At 51.1% G+C, this 24175-nt stretch overlaps 10 protein-coding genes across 10 annotated transcripts; 7 read left to right on the top strand and 3 right to left on the bottom strand.

Moving 5' to 3' along the window:
- Nucleotides 1–19: 19 nt before the first annotated feature.
- On the top strand, nt 20–2865 carry Aspvir_000109 (uncharacterized protein; the record flags this gene model as incomplete). Its single annotated transcript, XM_043265253.1, has 3 exons — nt 20–25; nt 52–70; nt 167–2865. 3 exons carry the CDS (start codon nt 20–22, stop codon nt 2863–2865), a joined length of 2724 nt encoding a protein of 907 aa, XP_043121188.1.
- A 493-nt stretch (nt 2866–3358) lies between these two features.
- Nucleotides 3359–5440, bottom strand: Aspvir_000108 (nuclear export protein Noc3; the record flags this gene model as incomplete). Its single annotated transcript, XM_043265252.1, has 1 exon — nt 3359–5440. One exon carries the CDS (start codon nt 5438–5440, stop codon nt 3359–3361), a length of 2082 nt encoding a protein of 693 aa, XP_043121187.1.
- A 194-nt stretch (nt 5441–5634) lies between these two features.
- On the top strand, nt 5635–6379 carry Aspvir_000107 (ribosome biosynthesis protein NIP7; the record flags this gene model as incomplete). The annotated part of the gene is made up of 4 exons (XM_043265251.1): nt 5635–5899; nt 5963–6132; nt 6189–6290; nt 6356–6379. 4 exons carry the CDS (start codon nt 5635–5637, stop codon nt 6377–6379), a joined length of 561 nt encoding a protein of 186 aa, XP_043121186.1.
- A 755-nt stretch (nt 6380–7134) lies between these two features.
- Nucleotides 7135–9048, top strand: Aspvir_000106 (DCN1 family protein; the record flags this gene model as incomplete). The annotated part of the gene is made up of 5 exons (XM_043265250.1): nt 7135–7218; nt 7338–7381; nt 8238–8308; nt 8370–8544; nt 8613–9048. 5 exons carry the CDS (start codon nt 7135–7137, stop codon nt 9046–9048), a joined length of 810 nt encoding a protein of 269 aa, XP_043121185.1.
- Nucleotides 9049–9589: 541 nt separating this feature from the next.
- Nucleotides 9590–10523, bottom strand: Aspvir_000105 (Mpv17/PMP22 family protein; the record flags this gene model as incomplete). The annotated part of the gene is made up of 4 exons (XM_043265249.1): nt 9590–9649; nt 9698–9964; nt 10049–10324; nt 10407–10523. 4 exons carry the CDS (start codon nt 10521–10523, stop codon nt 9590–9592), a joined length of 720 nt encoding a protein of 239 aa, XP_043121184.1.
- A 1356-nt stretch (nt 10524–11879) lies between these two features.
- Nucleotides 11880–13109, top strand: Aspvir_000104 (uncharacterized protein; the record flags this gene model as incomplete). Its single annotated transcript, XM_043265248.1, has 1 exon — nt 11880–13109. The coding sequence occupies one exon, from the start codon at nt 11880–11882 to the stop codon at nt 13107–13109; it is 1230 nt and encodes a 409-aa protein (XP_043121183.1).
- Nucleotides 13110–13758: 649 nt separating this feature from the next.
- Nucleotides 13759–14789, top strand: Aspvir_000103 (uncharacterized protein; the record flags this gene model as incomplete). Its single annotated transcript, XM_043265247.1, has 2 exons — nt 13759–13955; nt 14042–14789. The coding sequence occupies 2 exons, from the start codon at nt 13759–13761 to the stop codon at nt 14787–14789; spliced, it is 945 nt and encodes a 314-aa protein (XP_043121182.1).
- An 835-nt stretch (nt 14790–15624) lies between these two features.
- On the top strand, nt 15625–18386 carry cdc48 (AAA family ATPase CDC48; the record flags this gene model as incomplete). The annotated part of the gene is made up of 6 exons (XM_043265246.1): nt 15625–15674; nt 15735–15762; nt 15821–15876; nt 15943–16192; nt 16258–17749; nt 17803–18386. 6 exons carry the CDS (start codon nt 15625–15627, stop codon nt 18384–18386), a joined length of 2460 nt encoding a protein of 819 aa, XP_043121181.1.
- Nucleotides 18387–18867: 481 nt separating this feature from the next.
- Nucleotides 18868–19494, bottom strand: Aspvir_000101 (uncharacterized protein; the record flags this gene model as incomplete). The annotated part of the gene is made up of 1 exon (XM_043265245.1): nt 18868–19494. The coding sequence occupies one exon, from the start codon at nt 19492–19494 to the stop codon at nt 18868–18870; it is 627 nt and encodes a 208-aa protein (XP_043121180.1).
- Nucleotides 19495–22464: 2970 nt separating this feature from the next.
- Nucleotides 22465–24066, top strand: Aspvir_000100 (adaptor protein STE50; the record flags this gene model as incomplete). Its single annotated transcript, XM_043265244.1, has 3 exons — nt 22465–22732; nt 22821–22982; nt 23033–24066. 3 exons carry the CDS (start codon nt 22465–22467, stop codon nt 24064–24066), a joined length of 1464 nt encoding a protein of 487 aa, XP_043121179.1.
- Between the last annotated feature and the right edge of the window lie 109 nt (nt 24067–24175).

The following is a 24175-nucleotide window of genomic DNA, read 5'->3' as shown; positions in this document are numbered from 1 at the left end:
GGAAGACCTTGGTGCTAACATGCTTGTTTTGTTGTAGTCGCTCAGCAGCAGACTACCAGCTTCGACAAAGGTAAGCAAGCATCCAGTATCTCCTCAACAGGGGTCCACGAATGTTTTCCCCTGAAGACGGAAGAACCCTGGTGCTAATAAAGCTCGTTCGTCGTAGTCGCTATACCTCGTAAGGGTCCAGTCATGGGTGCCAGACCAACCACCTCACGCAAGTCGTCGGGTCTCGATTACGACGCTGACCTGGCCCTTCCCATGCCAAAGCCACGCCACCTTCCTGTGGAAGATAATGGCGAGCCCGTCGAGGCCTGCAAGCCGGACGTCATGAGCAACCCTAACATGACTAAGAAGCGTTCCGTCACCGAGCCAGCTCGGCCCGAAGACATTTCTGAGAATAATAAGGGGGACAAAAACAGTCAGAAAGAAAAAATGAAATCCAGAGTGGCTGCGCTCAGGTCCAAGCTCAGTCTCAAAGACCTTGCAAAGGAGTTCCGCAGGGACAGCTCTAAGAACGAGCCAGCAGCGGGCAATGAAGGCGGACAGACCTCTGGCGGGGACACTCACGACTTCAACGAAGAGAAGCTGTATGTCCCTAAGCCACGAGAGCCGGGAGTCTACCCATTGTCTGCACCACCCTTTCCGTTTAGGGACATCAGCTTTGGACAGTTTTCGCAGACGAGTGTTGAATCCTGTGCCGTCGCTAGTTCCATGGCAAATGACGAGCAGCCAAACAACGAAAAGTTGAGCCTTGGGCCCTTTGCGGGTAGAAACGCCGTGCAGAGCCCTGTCGAGCGAGAGTGTGAGATAACAATGCAGCTTGATACCCTGCTACTGACTGGCTCTTCCCCCGCGGCCCGCGCAGGCGAGCTTGAAAACAGTGGACAGGGGCAGGTCATCAGAGAGCAACCGAGCATTCGCAGCCTGAGAGCGGAGAACGATCTGGGCAGCCCTGCATCGACAAATATCTCGTTCTATGCGGTGGAAGATGAATATGCGGATCCGAGCTCGCTGTCCATATACGACAATGCCAGTGCCGAGATGACCCCAGACCTTCCAACCACCGACCACAGACACAGACGGCGGGGAGTTCACACGAATGAACATAGATTTCCTGTGATGCTTGCGACTGATCAGCCAAGCCATCCTGCATCTTTCAACCATGGTCACGGGGGAGTTCAGCCTACCGTGATGATAGCAGACGCATATCAACCAGCACTCGAAGAGACCCACACCCAGCATTTCAATACTCAAACTCACGCTGCAGTCGGTCAACATCCCTTCGCTGGCGTTACAAGTCACGGAGGCTATGCTCCTCCTCCACCACATCCAGGCTACCAAAACACAGCGGACCTGGAACAGCAGCTCACGTCTCATATCGAGGCAGTCCACGTTCATATGAACAACGTTGTTCAACGACTCTGTAGGGTACTTGAGAACTCGAACAACTGGTCAAAGGATCAGATTCTGCGGCAGACAGACGCCATGTCCGATGTTCTGCGTTTAATCAACGCCCGCACGGCAGGCCAAAATGAGGCCGTGTCAGAACTACTCCGCTGTATGACCAATCTTCAATGTCAGGTCGGAGCAATTGAAATTCAAATGAGACGTATGGAAGAGAGGTTGTTGATCGGTGTTTCGAGCCAAATCAACAGACTGAGAGGAGAAATCAACGCGTCAAGAACGTCGCCTCAGAAGGCGTGTGCCTCCTGCAACTCAGCACCGGATCCGAAGATCACAGGTACTGAGTTGCAGGCAGCTCAAAATACTTTCGTTGTGACCAAGGACAGTGAGAAACGACAGGATACAAATGGACAACGGTGTGTCAAGAAGGGTGAGATGGAAGTAAGCAGGAACCAAGACAAAAAGAAAGAAAAGGAGATGGAAGAAAGTGAGAACGTGTCTGGGGGTGAGGGCTCTTTGACCCAACACAATAACCAAGGACCCGCTCAAAACATTCCGTCCACTACCGCGCCCTTCCGCAGCACACCTTTGGGAGAGAAACGCCGAGAGATCACAGAGCCTCAGGTGAAGAGAGGGGTGAGAAGAAACCCTGCTCAGGAGTCCTCAGGCTCTCCTGAGCCCAAGACACCCAAGCTTAGTCGTCAGTCTGCAGCCAACTTTGCTCCTGAGAATGGACAGAGTTCGCTCATCCAGACCTCACACCTTGACACCAATGAAGGTGTGAAGACCCCTCACAAGAAGGGGCTGTTTGGATTCCGCCGCCGGGATGATGGTGAAAGTCATGCTGGCAGCAAATCCTTGCGCACGCCCCGTCGCACTAAGAAGGCAAAGAATCCCCAGGGACAGAACGGCCATTCCTCAACGCCTTCTGCTCCAGCTGCTGCAGTCGGTGCCTCGCAGCCTTCGACACTCGCCGAGGAGAGCCCAAGCTCCATCCACCCAGCTTTACGCAATGACAGACAGCAGCAGATCATGCGTGACCGGGAACGCCTCAAATCTCAGCCATGTACACAGACCGGACAGACGACCTCTGCAACCGAGAGACCTACCCAGCAGAGACGCGGATTGAAACATTTGCATTCTCACCAGAACATCGGCACCAGAACACCAACCGCAAACCGCTTGCCCGCAAAAGCATTCGCTGTTACACCCTCTTCATCTTCGTCACTCAATATGGATATCCAGTTGCGTCCCCCTGCGGCGGCTGCACCCCCTATGCGGCCCAGCTATGTTGGCCAAACTCCGCATAATATACCTGCTTCCCTTCAGGTTTCTGCTCCTGTGTCTGTCAATGCTTCAGCTGAAACGGGAACACAGGACTGGCAGCCTGCAACTTGGTATCCGGCATCGCACAGCAAAGCCTCGCCTGAGGGTAATCAGAGCAACCCCCATGCTTAAACCTCATATTCGGGGAACCTTCGTTGAGCATTCGTCTGTTGCGTACCGATTACTGAGATATGCGAGTGCTTCGCTTTGGGGTTTCCTTCAATCTGAAGTTGAATTGGAATTGTTGATCATGAGACCTGGAATACACTCGATGTTATGCCGAAACTCAGCGGTTGTATTTGAATTCATGACTGAAGCCTTCCTCAGGACCCGATGAGTTTGGCCAATTTGGTTGCTGGCTTTATTACTAAATGAGGGAGTGATGGACTGGGGTCTATTTGGACTAATGATGTGAGGTGGACGGGAGATTCTTGAAGGACCGTGCGTCCACGTGCTCAATTTACCTACAGGGTATCACGACTATGTCGATGGCTGAGAAAATACGTAAAGGACAGAAAAACACGAAAAAAGATATGTGATAGCCAGCACTGGAGAAATGCACAAGAAATTTGTGAAATGATCATAAACTCAACGTAAGACTGAAGACTGGTATTGTAATGGCAACTCAATTCCGGCCTACAATCAACTTTTCTATACCCGCCGCAGCATCTCTAACTTGAGGGCAATAGTGAAGACGCAGCAACTCGCCTTCCCATACGGTTCCCGCAAATACGTTGGTCGTCTCAACGTCAGCGGCGAAGGGGTTGAACACTCCGTCCCCTTTCCGTTCCTCGCTGTGCCACAATGGCGCGATCCGGCGCGCATGGTGCTTGGCGACTTGATTCAGAAGCGACAGCGTCGCGAGTGCAGACTTCTCGGGTACCTGGAGAGAGGTTGTCATGAGCCGTTTGGTAAAACTGCCAAGTCGGATGGTGGGTGCCGTTCCATGTGCGCGGGAAAGAAGCGTAGATTGGAGACACCGAAGGAGGAGGACAGTGGGTGTCTGGAAGTTGACTTTGCTCTTGGATCGGTGCGCTGAGCCGTTTGCTTCATGTGAGTTTGGATCAGGCAGGCGAAGTGCCTTGGTGGGGTTGAATTCAACATCAGGGTTCACGGAGAGGGAATAAAGGGAGCGGTAGAGATGTTTGACGAAGAAGCTCAGGTCGAGGTGAAGAGATGATGCCACTTTGCTAACGTCTTGCCCCTCCAAAAGCGCAAAGGCAGTGATGGTGCAGAGCAGAGCCTCGCGTTGAGTGTCTCGCGACGTCGACGTGCTTTCCTCCTGTGCTTCCTCTTCGTCGCCATCTTCTACCTCGGATTTGTCGGCGTGGCCGATCAAGTCCTTCAAAGCTTCCAGCAGGTCGCCGAAAAAGTCTTGGTTGATCAGGTGTGCGTATTTGGCGAGACCTTCGAGGACGGGACCCATGAGATTGGGAATGCGAAGCTTCAGGATGCGGAAGTAAGTGCCGAAGACGAGCTTCAGCGTCTCCGCCTGGTTCTTGTCTCTTTCTTCATGGGAAACTAAAGCGTCCGCCTCTTTCATGTCCTTCTCCACGGCCTTTCGCTCCTTCTGCACCTTGCGCTCTCGCTTGGTGCGGAATTCGCGCTTCTGCTTCGGTTTTTTGCCGTTGAAGGTATTCTCTTCTTCTGCTGGCGCGCGGTCTACCCTGTCCCTCGAGCCCTTTGCCGAAAATTCGGAGAGGAGGCGCAGATGGAGGAATGTGTCCAAGACACTCTCGTGTACCCTGAAATCTTTGGCTTTCATCATCTTTGACAGCAGACGAACAGCTTCCAAAGAGACTATTCCATCATTATCCTTGCCAAATACCTCTTCCATTGTTTCTCGACACTTGATGAAATCAGCATCGATCTGCCTTTTTGCGAGACGGTTCACAAGGATTTTCAGCAGCTCTGTGCGGAAGTTGAAATGCGGTACGGAAAGAAGGAGATTGCAGGCGCAGTTGATCGCGATGCTCTTCAAGCCGGGGTCGACCGCTGCAGTATCTCGCTTTGAGGATTTTGTAAGATCCAATAACTTCTGGACGTAGTGCTTGTATCCCGACAATAGCGATTGTTCAAAGCTCCGGAGCTTGCGCACTTCTTTCGAGACTTTCGCGGACATGTCTTCTTCGCTGAGAGGACGGATCCTGTAACCGGGAATAACATCCTTGTAGACAGCAGCCTGCGCAGCGAGGGCCAGCTTCTGTATCGCGACATGTTGGCCGTTCTCTACCATATCAGCCATCGTCTTGAAGGAGGAAATGTGATCTTCCGGGTCTTCGTTGATGATTGTCGCCAGCCTCGCCAGCTCTTCCTTCGCTTGAATAATCTGCAACTTTAATGGAACTTTCGGAGTTTCCTCTGCAGCTTCGTCGTCATCTTCCATATCCTCGTCGTCGAAATCGGCGTCATTTTCATCACCGTCCTCGTCGTCGTCGGTACCGAGAAAGCTGTCAGACTCTTCTGCCTCTGGTTCAGACTCCTCGACCATTTGGAACCCCTCTGGCGTCTTAATGGGCAACCTAGTGCTCTCTTTGTCCTTCTTGCCTAGTTTGCGCGGTCGGCGCTCGTAGTCCTGTTCGAGATCCCATTCGGCAGCATTGCTATAGAAATCGTCGAGAGAATCACGCGAGGGTCGAGAGGAGGTATCCTCGTCATCACCGGGAGGACTTAGTCGTCTCCTCTTTATCGTGCGTCCAGGGGCCATAATTTCTGTGCGTGAATTGTTCGAAATCAAAGCCGGCAATCGTCGACGTTCGGAGTCGAAACTTTTTTTTCTTCCCTTTGAATTTTCCCCGACCGCCAAGAATCTCACGCTAGAGCTCCCGCTCCACCTTGTCTAGAATTTTTGTTCCCGCGGAGCTTCAAGAAATTTTTATTCTGATCAGAGCAGCAGCGAAAATGCGTCAACTTACAGAGCAGGAGTTACAGACGCTACTTGCCAAGTTGGCAGGCTATACCGGACGGTCACTCAACAACCTCATCGTGCCCCAGTCCGATTCCGAGGAGGAGCGACATGTCTTTCGTCTTCAAGGAAACCGAGTGTACTACGTGAAGAAGTCACTGGCAGATTTATCGACGAGTTTTGCTCGGGACACCCTTCTTTCTCTCGGAATTTGTATCGGCAAGTTTACCAAGACTGGAAAGTTCAGAATCCATATCACAGGTTCGTTTATTCTGTCACGCAGAATCGAAGTGGCATGGCTGGCTAACGAGGTGGCATGGTTAGCGCTCGACGTAATTGCCCCTCATGCGAGATACAAGGTCTGGATCAAGGACAATGGTATCATGCCTTACCTCTACGGGTCGAATGTTGTGAAAGCGCACGTCGGAAGATGGAGTGAGGATATCCCAGAGCATACAGGAGTCTTGGTGTACGACTCGAACGACACACCTTTGGTATGGATGGTCTACAACCGCAAAAGTCTTCTGGATAGGCGACTGACTTAGCTCAGGGATTCGGTGTTACTGCCCGATCCACCGCTGAGATCCGCAAGCTGGATCCCACTGCGATCGCCGTGTTTCGGCAAGCGGATGTAGGAGAATACCTGAGAGAGGTATGTCGCTCCGTTCCTTGTCACGGACTATCTGGGGTCATGTCTAAATGCTAACATTTGTATAGGAAGATACTCTGTTTACGACGTGATAGAAGTGCTTTTCACAGGCAGGATCATACATGGTGTTCGCATACTAGATATCAAGGGATTGTCGCAGGAGTTTGGAGTCTCGCATCTGTTCGGCTACAAAAGTCTTTTCGTCTCTATGTCCAATATCAACTATCATCTTCCATTCTACATTATGCATTCTGCTCTCGAAACCGCCAGTAACACGCCATGATTCCTTGGCCTGAGAGTCCGACGATATCGCACTATAGTCCTCAAAATCCATCGGGCAATAGCTCTCATGACAAGGCAGCCGCGGAACCTTGCTCAATATAGATAGGTAGGCAGTGGCAGTAAATAGTTGCGTAAGCTGTTTGCTGTTGAGAGGTCAAACACCGCCAGATATCCGAGACTGGAGATCTACCGATATATTCCAATTTTTCTACCGAGAAGTAGTTTGCAGAATTGCATTTTCACTCATAGGGCGACAATTGTATAACCTCATATCGATTTCATGACTTCGTCGGACGCATACAAAATAGGAGCTGTTGGGCACGTGCCCAACAGAACATCAGTCAGCGCCTCAAATGGCGAAGATGGAACTTTCCTCGTGTGGTCCAGGCATCTCTAGTCGATCCCTTCAGTCATCTCTCTTATTGTTTCAGCTTTTTACTCAACTCTGTCGGCCGTGACCACTGCCTCGAATCTCACTAGGTACTAGCACAACTCTCACGTTCTCCTCTCAGTCTCCACCAGATCTCAACTGCCCTCCTCGACTATCGCCCGCCATCACCCCGCCATGCCACCTTACTCCGGAGTACAGAAGCAACTGATCTCCCAGTTTGTGAACTTCACAGAAGCCAAGGACGCAGTAGCAGCAAAGGTATGTTCTGCTTTCGGCCTATTAGATCGTCGATACCCTGCCAAAGTTGTCACTTTTAAGTTCAGATCACGTGAAATTTTACATTGTCCATCCATCGCTAATTATCCTGGGCTTTACAGTTCCTAAAAGCACATAGGTGGAATGTAGAGGAAGCTATTGATGCGTAAGTATTCGAATTTGTTCCTTTGCCTTCGTTTGTAAGGATTCCTGTTATGAGTGCATTCTTTTCTCCATGTTCGACATCTGCTGCATGATCTTCATGATCTTCACCGAATCTAGAGCGGTATCTGTTCCCTGGGCGCAGATAGGTGGTACATAAGAAGTGTTAGTGCTCCTTTTGAACAGGATCTGTTGTGTGGCCGCTGCCCTTTGGATCATACTCTTCCATCGCGTCGCGTCGCGTCCTGCGACTCTTCTCCGGGTATCTGGAGATGGGTACTGGTGCACTCAACTGTGCATCTACAGTCATTCAACTCAACGACGGTATACTGGAAGAGTGCCGAATCCCTTTCCATTCTGCTAAATGGGACGCCCTGTGGTCATTCAGCTAGCCGTGGGAAGTCCATGTGTTTTATTACTGCCCTTTCCTGCCCTCAGATACGTACATAGTATCTTCCTGCTCTGGCTAGCCCTATGCAGTTCTCTGGGTTGCAGCCATTTGGATCTGGAATTGAGCGATCACGCTATGTTGGTAGTTTCAGAATGGCATGCATTCATACGCACGTGTCCACTCTACCTTGCGCTGTCAAAGCCAAGGTCCTATCATCGAGCAGCTACTTTTCCTGACTGGAACCGCTGCTTTCGTCGTGAGCATCGAGCTTCCGAGGTGCCTTGCAATGAGCATCAGATGGACTGAGCTTAGAGGCGAGGCCTATAAATTCCTATTATCCGGAGTCTTCAAGTGCGCTCATTGAATCCGGGTCGTCTTGGCAGATGTTGGCTCTATTTTATCCGCGATTGCTTCTTTGTTTGAATCTTTTTAATGTTTGTCTCCAAGCGAAGGCTAATTGGATTGTCAGTTACTTTCAGAGCCCGCAAAGCAACGGGGGAAGCACTTCCGCCCTCAATAAGATTTTCGACTCGTATCGAGGTATTTCCTTAAGGGTCCCGGCACCAACTCATCGCAGTGCGATTTGCTAATTGAAGCTTAGATGCACCCGAAGAGAACCCTGACGGGATAGGTATTGAAGGTGCCATGAAGTTCCTGGGGGATATTCAAGTACAATTAGACGAGGTGGCATGCCTGGGAATTGCAGAGCTTCTCAAGTCGCCGTCCATGGGTGAGTTCACGAGAGAAGGCTTTGTAAACGGCTGGAGAAGCGCCGGGTAAGTGAGCACTCGATTCTAGTTTACCCCGCCCTGCACCCGTGTATTCAACTAATATGGCGATATAGATGTGACAATCTACAAAAGATGATTGCTCATGCGGCGGACATTCGAGCTCGTATCCCGGCTGAGCCAGACCTCTTCCGTCGCGTCTATCGGTACACATTTCCTCTCTGTCGTATGCAAGGCCAGCGGAATCTCCAGTTCGATATTGCCGCAGAACAGTGGAGATTGTTCTTTACGCCCGAGCATGGTGGCATCGAGTGGAACACGCCCACGACTCCCTGGTTGGACTGGTGGATCGAATACCTCGAAGAGCGTGGAAAGCGACCCGTCAACAAGGATCTGTGGGAGCAGGTTGAAGTGTTTCTGCGCAAGACCCTCGAGGACGAGAACTTTGGTTGGTGGAGTGCTGACGCCGCTTGGCCGGGAACCCTGGATGAGTTTGTGGGATGGGTGCAGGCGAAACGGGGCAAGTCTTCGGAGGAGATGGAAGTCGAGTAACCACTAAGAATGATGGGGCACATCAATCAGTCTTATTAGGCATGGCCTGATCCCTTTCTCATGAAGAGTGCGTGCGATCCTTCGTACTCCGTGAGTATATGTGTAAATGAGCAATTGAACTTCTCTCTAGTATCGAAGGCCACTATGTTACTGGAGACTATAAGACCTTAAAGACTGTTGGTCTATCATCTAGTAAGAGATAAGTCGGAAATGAAGCTGAAGTCCAAACAGCCAACCCAAATGATAGATAGTCCAAAGCCCAAGGCATCATAAACATTCACATACAATATTTAAAAAGTCGTCGTAACAGATAACAAGAAAAGGCATATCTTCATCTCGACATCAGGAGAATCACCGGGTCGAAGAGAGATGTCACATGAGGCATGTTCAAGAAATAAATTGGCATGCATCATATGCGTTCAAAGCAGTCCGCCAGCCACAAGCCCAATATCCGAGAAATTCTACAAGTCCCGAGATCTTGGTCTCAGTTTATCGCGCGGTCTGTGATGGCCTGCCGAGTCATTAGATATATTCGCTTTCTTTACCGGTAGTCGCCGCCCTTCTCGTACTCGCTGCCGGGGCCACGGCGTTGGTCGTAGCGCTGTTGCGTATTAGCCGGGCTCTACTTAAAACGAGAAGATGACTATACCTTTCTCAGAGCCTCCAGGCGCTTTTTCTTGGTGTGAGTGTTGACGTAGGTTCCGATGAAGAAGCCGATAATGTTGAAGAATGGCACCCAGGTGTGCTCGGGAAGGAACTTCTGGGCGAAAGCAAGCGCCAGAGGCGAAGTGATCCAGCTGACTTTCATGACGGGCATGAAGCCGGCCTTAACGGTTGCGCGGACCTGGTGGAAGGTGCGCGCGCCGGCGATGATAGCCATCGACGTGAGGTAGACTGCGTTTTGAATGGGGGAGACCTGCAATGTGAATGCGGTTAAAATTCGTTCGCGTTGAGTGACCATGCACTAGCCATCTGGCGGGTACATTTAACAGAAACGTACGATCAGGTTGCTGGCGAGGATCTGGAGGATCTTGGCCTTCAAGCTGGTGCGACCAGCAAAGACTTTCTGGAGGATGCCGACGAGCAAGTGGCCGAGAGGCGCACTGATGAACATGCCGTAGAGGGTCATCTTGGGCACCCGAGCGCTGAAGTAATGCCCGTGCTTGCTGACATCGTTTGCAATCCAGGAAGCTAGGACTTCTTGGAGACCAGAGAGCAAACCGGATGTCAACATCTTCGTGCGCAGGGGATTCGACTGCAGCTGACGCAGGTAGAGCTATGCCATGTTCAAACGCCTGGTCAGCCATCTATCCGCGCAGTACTCTTCCGGAAATCAATCAGCAGCAGATCAAACATACAGCGAGGTAGCCTGTCTGAGTATCTCCCCCCGTCAACCGCTCCCCGACCTTATGCGCCAATTCCTTGGTATCCTTTCGGATTGACTTGGTGACCTCTTCCTGAAACTTGACCGACATGGTTGCTGGTGTTTATTGGAATGCGGGTCGATGGACAGATCAGGTAATGGAGGCGATAAGAATAGCCGATAGCTATGCGCAGTGAGAGCGACGGTCAGTGACAGAGGCTCAGGAATGAGAACGACGGATAATTGACAATCGACACAGAACGAGTAAATATGAGGCGAGGTGGGTAAGGAGGCTGCTAGGTTGGATAGAAAGGAAAATCGTGGGGTTGGACAAGAGGACGTTTAAAGAGAGCTAAAGGGAAAGGGGGCCGGCCGCTGTTTGTTTATGTGATGAGGAGGCTGGAGACAGACACAGAGAGACGGTTATTGCATCGGGGAGCTTACCTTACCGAGGCAGCCTGGCCCAGACCACGACACAACAACAACTAAGATATAGAAAGAAAAGAGAACGGCTTTTACTTGCAGCAGCTCCGGAGAGTTATGTGCATGCAATTGATCTAGATATAGACAGACGGGATGTAATGGGGCCCAAACGCCGTTCCTGCGATGGAGATAGATAAATAATACCGATTATTAGTTGCTTGAAGGTGGAGGGGGAAGACGCATCTCTGCCCTCTCAGGACAGGTTCTTATTCGGCCACGCCGCGGTCGGCAGATGGCGGGTTCATCGCTGACAGGCCTGGCAACCTCGGGCACCTCCGACATCTGGGGAGCTTTTCCGATATGGTGTTTCTTGGGACCCTTTGGCTGGAATCAATGGAGATTTCTGGAGGGTGACTTTTCATTTTATTCTGCTAAGGCGTTCATCAGCTTGGGCTGTTGTCTTTGATTGGATTTAGCGGTCTTTCTGTGTGCGTAACGCCGTGCTATCATTTATCACCCTTCTAGGCATGTCTTATTATGCACAAAGTAGAATAAAGAGAGAAGTGACAAGAAGAAATGAAGATAGAAAAATACAACTGCGTATACTCAGAAGACATGGTAGAATGAAGAATCTAGCCATCAAGCTGCTGCTTAGGATGAGTTAGTGAGCCATCTGCCTGCCTCTACACTATATAAACAACAGTACTTCAACCAGAATAACCATCAAGTATCATAATAGCGAGAATTAGGAAAATAGCTTCAAGCTCTTTATAATCTCCTAGAACTCTGTGATAATATGCTTAACTCTTCACTCATCTGTCTGCCACAGTAGAAGTTATGATATAAGGATGTCCTTAATAGGAAAGCACCTATGATGAACTGACTCACTGCAATCAACATCACCATGGCATCGTCGCCGAGAACACCCTATTCACATTTTCCTCTTGAAGTGAGAAAGCACACAGCACATTTTCAGCTGTCATGCCTCCTCCCAATACCCCACTTCTCTCTTCTATAGCCAACATCTCAACGCATATGCAAAGCCATGGCGGACAATGGAGAGGGGAGCTCGAGACCGCCTCCTGGATGGCACAGCAGAGTCCCCGAAGCGCAGCCTCCTCGAGTGCCATTCCCTCGCATCAACCCGTCGCCAGTGCCTAGACCCGAAGACGTCCTGCCTGATATTTTTGAGCAACAACCGGAGATATACCCAGGAAGTACACGGGGAGGATGGCGTCTTCGAGCGCCCTTTGGCCCGAAACACAACCTTCCACAGTATGAGATGAACAAACAATGTTCTCATGGCATTATGGTTCGCCGGTTTGTGGACGATGGTATACTTTGTCCCAACTGCGCTCGCCAACCCTTACTCGGATGGTTGCTCTTCTGCGTCGAAGATCTCGATCAACCAAACGGTCCGGGGCTGTCCGGAGGAATCTCCAGGGCCATGATCAACGGTCATTACACCTTCAGAGAGAGAACGATCGTGAGGCAACAGAGGGCAATCGTATTGCAGCATCTGGAGCAGGAGTCTGGCCCGGTTGCAGCTCCGTTCTCACATATTGAAGTCATTCAGGGAGTCGAGCCGGGCGTCCAGGACGATGACAACGGCAACGATGAACTGCCCACAGAGAGCACTGAGGCTATCCGTCGGCAGAATCAGGTAGAATCAATGTCTTGCCCGGAACAATCTTCCAGGCAGCCGCGTTCAGCTTGCCGATTCTGGTGCTGCTACCATTGTATGGGTAATATCCCTGAGCGTGCCTACATCAATCTTGACGGCTTTCTCAACGATCCATGTACTGTGATCGCCCTTCCATGGGAGCTCAGGAACAAAAGGGTTTCCGACGCTAGGGTTGTCCGCAACTTGGACAATCATTACGAGCAGAGGGAGCATTTCTTCGGGCCGCCGGCACCTTCTTATGCATCATCCGAAAGCATGAGTCTCGCAATAATGCAGCCACAATTTGTGCGCTTTTGCGCAATTGCCTCACGGATTGATCTGCGTAGTCTTTGCGATCCGTTGGAGGCCAGAGAGTTTTCAAGCGTGGGTCTTATTGCCGAGCTCAGTGACAGCGGATCAGGACATTCCTTTTTGAGCGGCGGCTCGAGAAGCATCTTGATAGCTTATGCCGAAGAGAACGCCGTTGAGCCTGCTGAAGCACGGAGCACTCATGATCGTGAAAGTGACCTTGATGTCGAAGTTGGCGATGATGATTATGGCTTAGAATCGCTATTTCGCAGTACGACTTTGGACATTTTCGATCTCGAATGATCAAGTCAGTCAATAGCCGACCGGCTCACTGAGGGAGGAAAGCAGTCCAGCGGTGAAAGGGAAGACGAACGAAGGACGGAAAAGGCAGTCTGATGCGAGAATGGAGCCAAACTCTGTTGGATAAGTCAATATAACAGCCCTTGAGGATGCTGTTAAAGCTGTTCATAAGTACCTGGAAACTGTCTGTTAATCTTATTCATTGGCTATCATTGTATTCATTCATCTTCGGCCAATAAAATCACAATGCAAGGATACTTGAGCAATCTTAATTTCCTGGACTGCTCGGGTCAAGCCAGAGCCAAAGGGAGACCTCTAGAGATACTACTCGTAGTCAGTTGACCTTATGCAACACTTCGAACGTCACGAAGCGACCTTTGTAGATCGAATGCAGAGTGAATTATAAGTATCCTGTATGCACCGTAGACTTGTGATTTTCCTTCTTGCTGAAGTTGGACAGTCTTCGGTTTTATCGCACACTACCAGGTGTCCAGCTGCCTGTGCGCTCCGAATTCCGAGCCTCGGCTCCAACGCCCAGAGCATAGGTCCTCATCAGATGCTCCATACTACTAATCTCCTTATATCTCAGAACTCTGCGACGCGATTCTCCCCACAACTTTTTCGAACTATAGTCAGGCAGTCAGACGCCACTATGACAGACTCAGAAAAGACACTCGCTTCGTCAGAGCCCCCTGTGGCACCTGAAATCGAAGCGCCGAGTGTGGGGAAGCCCGTAAGCCCCGCGGGGATTTCACCGCCAGTGCCGTCCTCCTCGGCGAGGAATGATACTCAACGCAAGCTGCTGGAAGCTCTCAGGGCGACAGACTATAATATTGAACGTCTAGACAGGTAAGTGAATGTCAATTCCAATGTCCTCCGCTGTTGCCAAAGCGCGATGCGACGCATATGTGACTAACAACAAATACGCTCGGTAGACTTCTATCCACAGCCTACGGTCAAGAACGAGTCTTCGCAGCTACCGGATATCTCACTCATGCACTCCATCATCTCATTACTTCTGCGCCATGGATCGCCGTACAAACGCGTCTGGGCCTTCTCGCCCGGTTGAACAATCGTACGAAATCTACTCGCGACACCGCCACTCCGTCCTCGTCGCCGCAATCCCGGCTCCTCGCCCTTTCCTCTCTCATGTCTGAGACCCGTTATACCATCCGGCTCTTGGGTCTAGTTCCTCTCTGGACATGGGGATCGGCCACTCTGAAGTCACCACCTTCGGATCCCATTATTCGCAGCTTGACCCTCGCCCAGGTGGCCGTGAACATGGTATACCAATTCCTCGAGAACGTGGGCTACCTCGCATCCAAGGGAGTCATCTCGAAGAAATGGATCGATCGATGGGGAGGCATCAACAAGTGGTATTTGTGGAGCATCCGGGCCTGGTTCGGCCATATTATCTTCCAGTTCTTCGTGCTGTGGAGACAGCTGGTCTTGCGGAGGAGGAAGATTGCAAGTGACCCGGCCAAGGAGGGCCAGGAGGAACTGAGGGCGGAGATTCGTGCCTGGAAGAAGGCTCTGGTGAACAACGTGTGCTGGGCTCCGTTGTGTCTTCACTGGTGTTTCGAAAACGGCGTCGGCATCCCTAACGGTTTGTCGGGTGTGATCAGTTTCATGGCTGGCGCGTGGGGATTCTATGATCTCTGGGCTGCGACTGCGAAGTCATGATCGAGGTTTACGTGATTCACTCGTGTATAATTCAGCTCCGTCTTCTTCGGTTTACATAGACGTAGATATCCTGCATGCAACTCTGTAACTTGGCTATTCGGTTCCAGTCTCAGTGGCTGTTGTTGGACTTTAGCTTTATCCAATCTACATTACCTCGGCTGGTATACGATAGACCAGCTCGTTCCTGTATCAAAATTGACAATGTCCCGTATCATACATGACAATGGACGGCACGGGCATGCACCAAGCCTGGTTCACTGCCAAGACACACTTGTTCCTATATATTGATGCCTCAGGCACGCAGGTAGAGTTTGTCCTGCGGCTGTCTTCCAGGGTGGCAAAACCCATGCATGAAGCTTAGCATCTGTGAAGCATTGTCATCTCAGAGGAAGAAGCATGAAGACTGATAAGGACACGTAGTTGCGCAGCATGGATTTCAAAGCAAACCTCCGTCCATCTGGTGGTTGGATACGACCATCTTCCATTCGCTTCTTCCTTTGGGCGGTGGCGGCACCTGTGGCTGATGAACCTGAGGCGGCTTAAGTCATCAGTCCGACAGGCACCGAGCCTATCGTCACCTCTTTAACTGGAGCTGTTGCTGCCAACATCCGAACCTCACATCCATCTCTCTCACATCCACGTACCACCTCTTTTCACTTCCCTTCGTCTGTTGGACTCTACAACTCTCTTGTCGTTTCCTTCAATTTCCCTTTCTCGCTTTTTTTCACCTGCTTGGCAGTTGAGCTCGTCCGAGCGACGTCCTTGATACCTGCAGATCGTCTACGTTGCTTCAAGAGCTTGTTCACACAACTACTGTATCTCAGTCTTCGTCAAAATGAGTGCAGAACCAGACCACGCTCACGATAAGAAGAGGGTGCACCTCCAGTACGTCCTTGGTTTCTCGGTTTTTCGTCTTACAGGGTCCTCATGCTAACGAACTAACAGTGACGCCTCGGGCGCCGAGAAGAAAGAGGTAAAGTTGCAGTGGCGTCGACAAGGGGTCAACATTAGTACTGACTCTTCGAACGCAGGAGCTAGATACCTCTACAGCCATTCTCAAGAAGAAGAAGAAGCCCAACTCGTTGATGTAAGCACACCACACGCTGATGGCTATTGACGTGGCGGGCGTGGGATACTGACTTAGTTTGCCTAGTGTGACCGATGCCGTCAACGATGACAACTCAGTTATTGCCCTTTCCAACAATACCATGGAGACGCTCCAGCTTTTCCGTGGTGACACAGTCTTGGTGAAGGGCAAGAAGCGGAAGGATACCGTTTTGATCGTGCTTGCTGATGATGACCTGGATGACGGAAGCGCCCGCATCAACCGTGTCGTGAGACACAATTTGCGTGTCAAGCACGGTGACATTATCACCGTTCACCCTTGCCCGGATATCAAATATGTAGGCTTGCCTTCAATGTCCCCCCAAACGAAAACAGAAAAAACTAATCCTTCATTTCTTTGCAGGCCAAACGGATTGCCGTCCTTCCCATTGCAGACACCGTAGAGGGTCTGACTGGATCCCTTTTCGATGTCTACCTCGCCCCATACTTCCGTGAAGCCTACAGACCCGTGAAACAGGGAGACTTGTTTACAGTACGTGGAGGTATGAGACAGGTGGAGTTCAAGGTTGTTGAGGTCGATCCTCCAGAGTACGGTATTGTCGCACAAGATACCATCATCCACTGCGAGGGCGAGCCCATCCAGCGGGAGGATGAGGAGGGCAACCTGAACGAGGTCGGTTATGACGATATCGGTGGTTGCAGAAAGCAGATGGCACAGATCCGTGAATTGGTCGAGTTGCCTCTGCGTCATCCTCAGCTGTTCAAGTCCATCGGTATCAAGCCGCCCCGTGGTATTCTGATGTACGGTCCTCCTGGTACCGGTAAGACACTGATGGCTCGTGCCGTTGCGAACGAGACTGGTGCCTTCTTCTTCCTGATCAACGGTCCCGAAATCATGTCCAAGATGGCCGGTGAATCCGAATCGAATTTGCGCAAGGCGTTCGAGGAGGCCGAGAAGAACTCTCCCGCCATCATCTTCATTGATGAGATCGACTCCATCGCCCCTAAGCGTGAGAAGACCAACGGAGAGGTCGAGCGCCGTGTCGTCTCTCAGCTTCTGACTCTGATGGACGGCATGAAGGCTCGTTCCAACGTTGTCGTCATGGCCGCCACTAACCGCCCCAACTCCATCGACCCTGCCCTCCGTCGTTTTGGCCGTTTCGACCGTGAAGTGGATATCGGTATCCCCGATCCCACTGGCCGTCTCGAGATCCTGTCCATTCACACCAAGAACATGAAGCTCGCTGGGGACGTCGACCTGGAGACCATTGCCGCCGAGACTCACGGCTACGTCGGTTCCGATATTGCCTCTCTCTGCTCTGAGGCCGCTATGCAGCAGATTCGTGAGAAGATGGATATGATCGATCTTGACGAGGACACCATCGACGCGGAGGTGCTTGACTCCCTCGGTGTTACGATGGAGAACTTCCGTTACGCCCTCGGCGTGTCCAACCCCTCTGCTCTTCGCGAGGTTGCCGTCGTCGAGGTTCCCAACGTCCGTTGGGATGACATTGGTGGTCTGGAGGAGGTCAAGCGCGAGCTCATCGAGAGTGTCCAATACCCCGTGGATCACCCCGAAAAGTTCCAGAAGTTCGGCCTTTCGCCATCTCGTGGTGTTCTTTTCTATGGTCCTCCTGGTACTGGTAAGACCATGCTTGCCAAGGCCGTGGCGAACGAGTGTGCTGCCAACTTCATTTCGGTCAAGGGACCGGAGCTCCTGAGCATGTGGTTCGGTGAGTCTGAGAGCAACATCCGGGACATTTTCGACAAGGCCCGTGCTGCTGCTCCTTGCGTCGTTTTCCTTGACGAATTGGATTCGATCGCCAAGTCCCGTGGTGGTTCCGTCGGCGACGCTGGTGGTGCCTCGGACCGTGTGGTCAACCAGCTTCTTACTGGTAAGTTTGACAAGTCTTGCGACATAGCGGACTGTAGCTAACAAAATCTTTAGAAATGGACGGTATGACATCAAAGAAGAATGTGTTCGTCATTGGTGCTACCAACAGACCCGAGCAGCTCGATGCTGCTCTGGTTCGTCCTGGTCGTCTCGATACTCTGGTCTACGTGCCTCTACCCGATCAGGCTTCTCGTGAGAGCATTCTTAAGGCCCAGCTCCGCAAGACCCCTGTCGCTCCCGACGTTGATATCGCCTTCATTGCCAGCAAGACCCATGGATTCTCGGGTGCCGATCTTGGATTTGTCACCCAGCGTGCCGTCAAGCTGGCCATCAAGGAATCCATTGCCGCTGATATTGAGCGCCAGAAGCAGCGTGAGGCTGCTGGTGAGGACGTCAAGATGGAGGATGAGGGCGAGGAGGAGGACCCGGTGCCCCAGCTCACCCGTGCTCACTTCGAGGAGGCTATGAAGTCGGCTCGCCGCTCCGTCAGCGATGTGGAGATTCGCCGTTACGAGGCTTTCGCTCAGAGCCTGAAGAACACCGGTGGCAGCAGCTTCTTCCGCTTCCCCTCTTCGGGTGAGATCCAAAATAACGACACGTTCGGTGAAGCCGGCAATGATGACAGCCTCTACGACTAAATGGGTGTTCTCTAATGAGCTTGGTCCGTTTTCATTTTACAGTCTCCTATCCTCTAGTAGCTAGATCTAGCCTCGGCCTATGACCCTGGGAATGTTGAACGGGATTCACCTGTTGACACGAATGCGTATCTATTGTTTTTACATTTTGCTTTTTACGATAAAGGTTCCTTGAGCTTGTATCTCCGCATACGCCTCATGTAAGGGCGGATGAGGAAGATCGATTCGATTGAGCTTGAGCGGTCCTGCTTTATAGCTTAGAACGTAAAAATGAGAAAGTTGGTTCTTAAACCTTGTACAATGATCGGATATGGTATCAAGTGACAAAATCCCATCCCTCTAGACTCCCAGAAAGTGCGACCAAAAACTGTAAGCCATGACGAACGCCTGCACGAGCCGAAGTAAAGGTATCCCCAGGAACGGAAGCGAAGAAAGTGACATAGAGAAACACTTAGAGTAGGACAGAAACTCTTGAAGCAATGCTTCATTTGACCTGTTTCCCCGTCTTGGGCTTCTTCTCTGTCTTCTTGGTGGGACTTGTATCACCATTCTTTACCGACGACTCCCCGGACTTGGAGATTTTGGATTTCTCTTTCTCCCCCTCGGCCTCTAAGCTCCCCTTGCTCTCCGACACATGCTCACTCTGATGCAGGGCGTTCAGATCCGGATCATCCTCTATCACAATCACCTCCCTCAACACCTCCTTGATGGCCCGTACCCCCTGCTCCACCACCGCCTTGGGAATCCGCACGTCCACCTCGTCTAGCTCGGCCCAGTCGTCCTCGCTGTGGTTGCTGTTGCTTTTCCCGTTCCCGTTCTGCGCCGCAGCGGACGGCGGCTTTATCCCCGCGGCGGAGGCGACTACCGCCTCGACCACGTCGTCGAAGCGCTCGCAGCGGCCGGCGCGGAGGAGCTCGAGGGATAGTTTACGGATCTTTTCGGTCCAGCCGAGGCGTTGGAGGGAGGAGAGGAGCGTTGCGTGGAGGTCTTCGAGGGCGGTGGTCGAGGCGAGGTGTGTGAGGAGGTCGGTTTCGAGGGTTTCGGGGGTGAGGGTGTTTGGGGAGGAGGGGGAGGATGTGTTTGATGGTGGCGGAGAGGTTGTGGAGGGCATTTTCTTTCGTCCTTTCCTTTCGCTGATGTTTTGGTTCTGAGTCGAGCGTTTCTGCTGTTGTTGTGGTTTGGGTTGTGGTGAGGTTGTCGGGGTTGAGGAGTCGGCGGACGGTATCTATTGGATGAATGGTAGGGAAGTTTTTCGGGTGAGGTGAGGACGTGGTTGATGACGATGGTCGTTCAATTACTCCGTAGTACTGTGGTTTTGCTTTTGATCCGTCCGACTGAGGGAGATGGGTTCCTGCCCTGCCTTCTTTGCTGCGGTTGAGTTGTATACTGTGCTGGCGCTGCGGTGGGGAGATGGTGATGCGACGCTGTTCCCGCGGCGGGTACGGAGGAGATTGCTGAAGGATCGAATTGCGCTTTTCTGTGGCGGCGTCTTTTCAGCATTGGTTAGAGTCCATGGCGCTGTTGTGATTCGTGCCTCGTTAGATTGGCTCTTACCTTGGGTTTGCAGAGTGCTTGTTGGCAGCACCCGGGAATGGATGACGCCGATACTTCGATTTCAGAAGAATTTCGCTCCGGGCGAGGAGAGATTGGGACTAATTCAGGACAGAGTTAAGTATAGTAGGAATGATAGGTAGATATATCCATGTGACAAGAAGGATTTGTGTTATTGTACAATAGACGCAAGCTCTATTGTGTTCATTCGAAGTGTAGGAGATTTAGAGGACCTCTGGTGTCAGAGGCCAATGCCGCCGCATTTTTCCCCGAAGCGTTGATTGAGGCAACAAGTCCCGGGACAATAAGTATTGATATTGACAATGTTTACTACTAGCATTATGAATCATTATTGAAGACTTCTTTAGCATCGTCAATGTCGATATTCAAATCCATGTACAGTTTATTTGGTGTTTGAATTCTCAAGGGGAGACGGGACCTCATGTATCACGACAGGTGACTCTGTCATGATAAGGTACATTTCTGCACTCTGAGGATAAGCATTAAAACAGTAGCTTTCAAGTATCAACGGATTGACAATTATACACTCCAGAAGCTGTGTGCATTGTCCATTCGTCGTTGGCGCTTTGAACGGACCCAAGCGCCAGAGTGGATATCAGTTGCATTGAACTTTTTATGGACAATACATCTATTGCGCAGGTCATTGTTATTGATCGAGTCAATGGAAAGTTAAAGGTAGATTGAAGGACTGTAATGGAGCTTCTTTGCTTTTGTTGGGGACATTATGAATGAATAGAAGATCTGGTTCAATAACGAGCAACAAAATATACATCATGCTGCTTTTGACTCTTGCCAGTTGACGGCCAAGGCGCACCACATGCTCATGCGACGCCTGCCATGGTTGATATCACAATATCTTGGTCTTTAGGGAGGAATCTAAGGTACCAATTAGGCTGGAAAAGGATTAGACCGCTGACTAGGCGAAGTCGCGAACTGCTGGTTCATCTGTACTCTGCGCTAGATACTGCCCGGAGTGCAGAGATGTCGAGCTCTGCCAACCAAAGACCAAGACCAATTATCAATTCATGCCGGACCGAACCTGCTCTGTAGTCAATTAGCGCACGAAAGAGATTCAATAGTCAAAAAGGTCAAGCAAAAAGGCATCAGAGAATAGCCCAGAATAGAAATGTAATTGTTAGCACGATGATAGCGGAGCATTCGGACTCTTTTAGGCCCAAAATGTACAGGTCCCCGGCACTATTGATTTTTGACAGCGCCTATCATGAATAACATTGAGCATTATTGAAGATTTTATACTCGGTGGATACCATCAACGCAGTAGACTTTTGCCCCTGCGTACTGATGGAGACTAGACTGGATAATTGGGGATGACTGGGACAAGATAATATAGTAGTAGCTGGACTTGTGCAATGATCGTTGATGGTGCAAATTGATCACTAGTTCATCGAGGCCGTTGATAGCTTACTTTCCCCTTTTCTGGTGGACTGATCCAAGGTACTAATGATCAACGACTAGGATACTGGACAGACCTGAGTCGAAGAAGGGATATTTTTACGAGTAAACCACCTGGCAGCATACGGGGTAGTTCATGGAGAATGTGATATACTCAGACTCGGAACTTGGTAGCGAGACCACGCTTAAATGAGTCATCCAGCAAGAGTACGGTAGTTAGTTGTCAATCATCACCGTCATCGGTGGCATCGTCCTCAGTCGGGAACAACTATTAAGAAGTAAGGGGGTCCAGACCAGGGTCACGTGCAAAGGTCCAACTTTAGAAGCGCTGACCAGTGCCACTCCTTTTTCGGATTGGTCATTAATAAGGTGCCTTAGCAAGGAAGAAAAAAGAGTTACTCCATGTCCAGATCAGGTACTTCCATTAGGTAGTTAGATTGTTCCTTAGGTCTTAGGTACATACTCGAGGAAGAAACTATCATCACTCTCTATTTTTATTTATTCCCCTTCCTTGAGGTTCCCTCCTCTTCGCCTTCTTCCTCAATTCTTGCTCGTGGAATAAATACCATTCTTCTGTTAATTTACTCTTCTTCCCGTTTTGGAGAAGATCCGCTGCTTCCCCCGCTCCTCCAACCACTACTGCCTTGGTGGCCTCAGGAACATATTCTTCGGTCCCAACCTCGACTATACCTCTCGTCGTGACGAGATCCGCTATCTCGACATACAACTATCTAACGAGGGACCTTAGTTCAGTCGCTGGCCTTCAGGATACCTACCTCCCTTCCCCTCCGTCTCCGCATCTCGACGGTTTCTCGTTGCCTCTAACCGCCATTGTTCCCCGTCCATGTGGCTTACCTGCTTGGCTCACCTGCCAACCCCCGACCTCGCTTAATCGCAACTCTGAATGACCTCGACTGCAATCGTATAAAACAAACCAGATACTGTCTCATACTCTATGCACACCGTCTGCTCATTTTGCAGTCACTCTTCACAGTAGTGTTGCTGCAGAGCCGACGCTCCTCTGCGCCGACGTCCACCCCATTCCTCTTCGCTCCTGTGGACGTCATTGTCGGCTCTTCAGCTTCCTTCCATAGACATGTCTCTCCATACATCCTATCACGCGGACTCCGACGCGGATGATGAGTACGAACGGAGTGTGATTACCTCCCCTCATCTAGCGACTGACTCCGAGGCCTCTCCCTCCGACTCCGAATTCCCTTCAGCCGAACACACGCCTAGGACATTTGCAAACCCTGAGGAAGACCCTCGATCACCGAAGACTATCATCACAGAGTGGACCGCTGAGGAATGCGCAAACTGGCTTGCGGCGCTCGGCCTCCGTCAGTACTGCGCAACTTTTCTTGGTAAGTTGGCCGTCTAACAGAACAATTGGGACCATTAGACAGGGTTCTGGACCGTGGGGAAAGCCACTAACCTGCTTACTCGTTGTAGAGAACGGAATCGTCGGCGAAGCACTGATTGCGCTCAAACACGAGGAATTGAAAGAGATGGGAATCACCAGCGTCGGGCACCGATTGACCATTCTGAAAAGTGTATATGAGACTAAAGTCAAGCAAGACATTCCTCTCGACCCCGACCATTACATACCCCTTTGTAGGTATCCTTCCATGCTGATGTGGGTGTTTGTTCTAACTGTCCTGCAGCGGCGGACCAAAGCATGAACGAAACGGCCACACAAGAGGATATTGCTCGTTTGATACAATCGATCCGGTTACGGGATGAAAAGATCGTCAGCGTTGAATCTGAATTGCGGCGCGTTGCAGAGGAGTATCGTCGGCTTCGCGAAGAGCTTCTTCCTGTCTTCAAAATGGCCAAGGATCGATCACAACCACTGCCCCCTCCATCATCGGCGGGCCCAGTAGCCGATGGCCACTACGAAGGCCAAACCCTCGTGTCGCCCTCCGGAAACACCTTGATTGAGCGTGCAGCGTCCGGAATCTCTCGGACTTTCTCCAAACGCGTCTACACTGGGGGTTCCACACCGAAAAACAACTCGCCTACGCATATTCCTCCATCGATACACGAAGGACGACCGTACAACGACAACGGTGGACTGGACCCTTCTGCCGCCGCGAATTCGTCCCACTTGAGCGCCTTGAATGGCAAACCACAGTTGTCACCGGGCATGCCATCGCCGACGTCTCCTGGTGCTCACTACGGTGCTCATCAGACGCTTGCATCACGTTCTTACACACAACCGAATTCGGGTCGCACAGGCTATGATCATCCGGAAGATACTCCGACGGCACAATCACGTCCCGATCGGTTGAATCCAACCCCGACACAAGCGTCACGCCCTGATGTTCCCACACGGTCCGATTCCCGAGCGGGTGCAGATCCACCTAGTGTCGAAATCTTCAAGTCATTCCGTGTTTCGATGGATGACCCTTGTCATAAGGTTCTTCCCGCCGCACTCAAAAAATACAATATCAATGCCGACTGGAAGCAGTATGCATTGTACATTGTGTACGGTGATCAAGAGCGATGTCTAGGACTTGAGGAGCGGCCGCTTATTCTCTTCAAGCAACTCGAGAAGGAGGGAAGAAAACCGATGTTTATGCTACGAAAACAGCTGCATCCCATTGACAATGCCTACACCAGCGGAGGCTCTGCCCCCAATAGCGCAGGCTTCGAGGGCAGACAAGGCCAGATCAACCTACCCGGCGGCGTTTTGTGATGCAAACGTGCATATAGACTGCTCGAGGAAAGGAAATGAACTAAAGTCGCGACATCTGAACTGTTGCTTGAGATACCCCCTTCCCCTGATACCCTCCTTGACGGCGATC

Source organism: Aspergillus viridinutans (genome assembly GCF_018404265.1).
Source record: "Aspergillus viridinutans IFM 47045 DNA, scaffold_1, whole genome shotgun sequence".
Classification (NCBI taxonomy): domain Eukaryota; kingdom Fungi; phylum Ascomycota; class Eurotiomycetes; order Eurotiales; family Aspergillaceae; genus Aspergillus; species Aspergillus viridinutans.
Note: the sequence above shows the minus strand (reverse complement) of the source record. Positions and strands in the feature narration are given on the sequence as shown.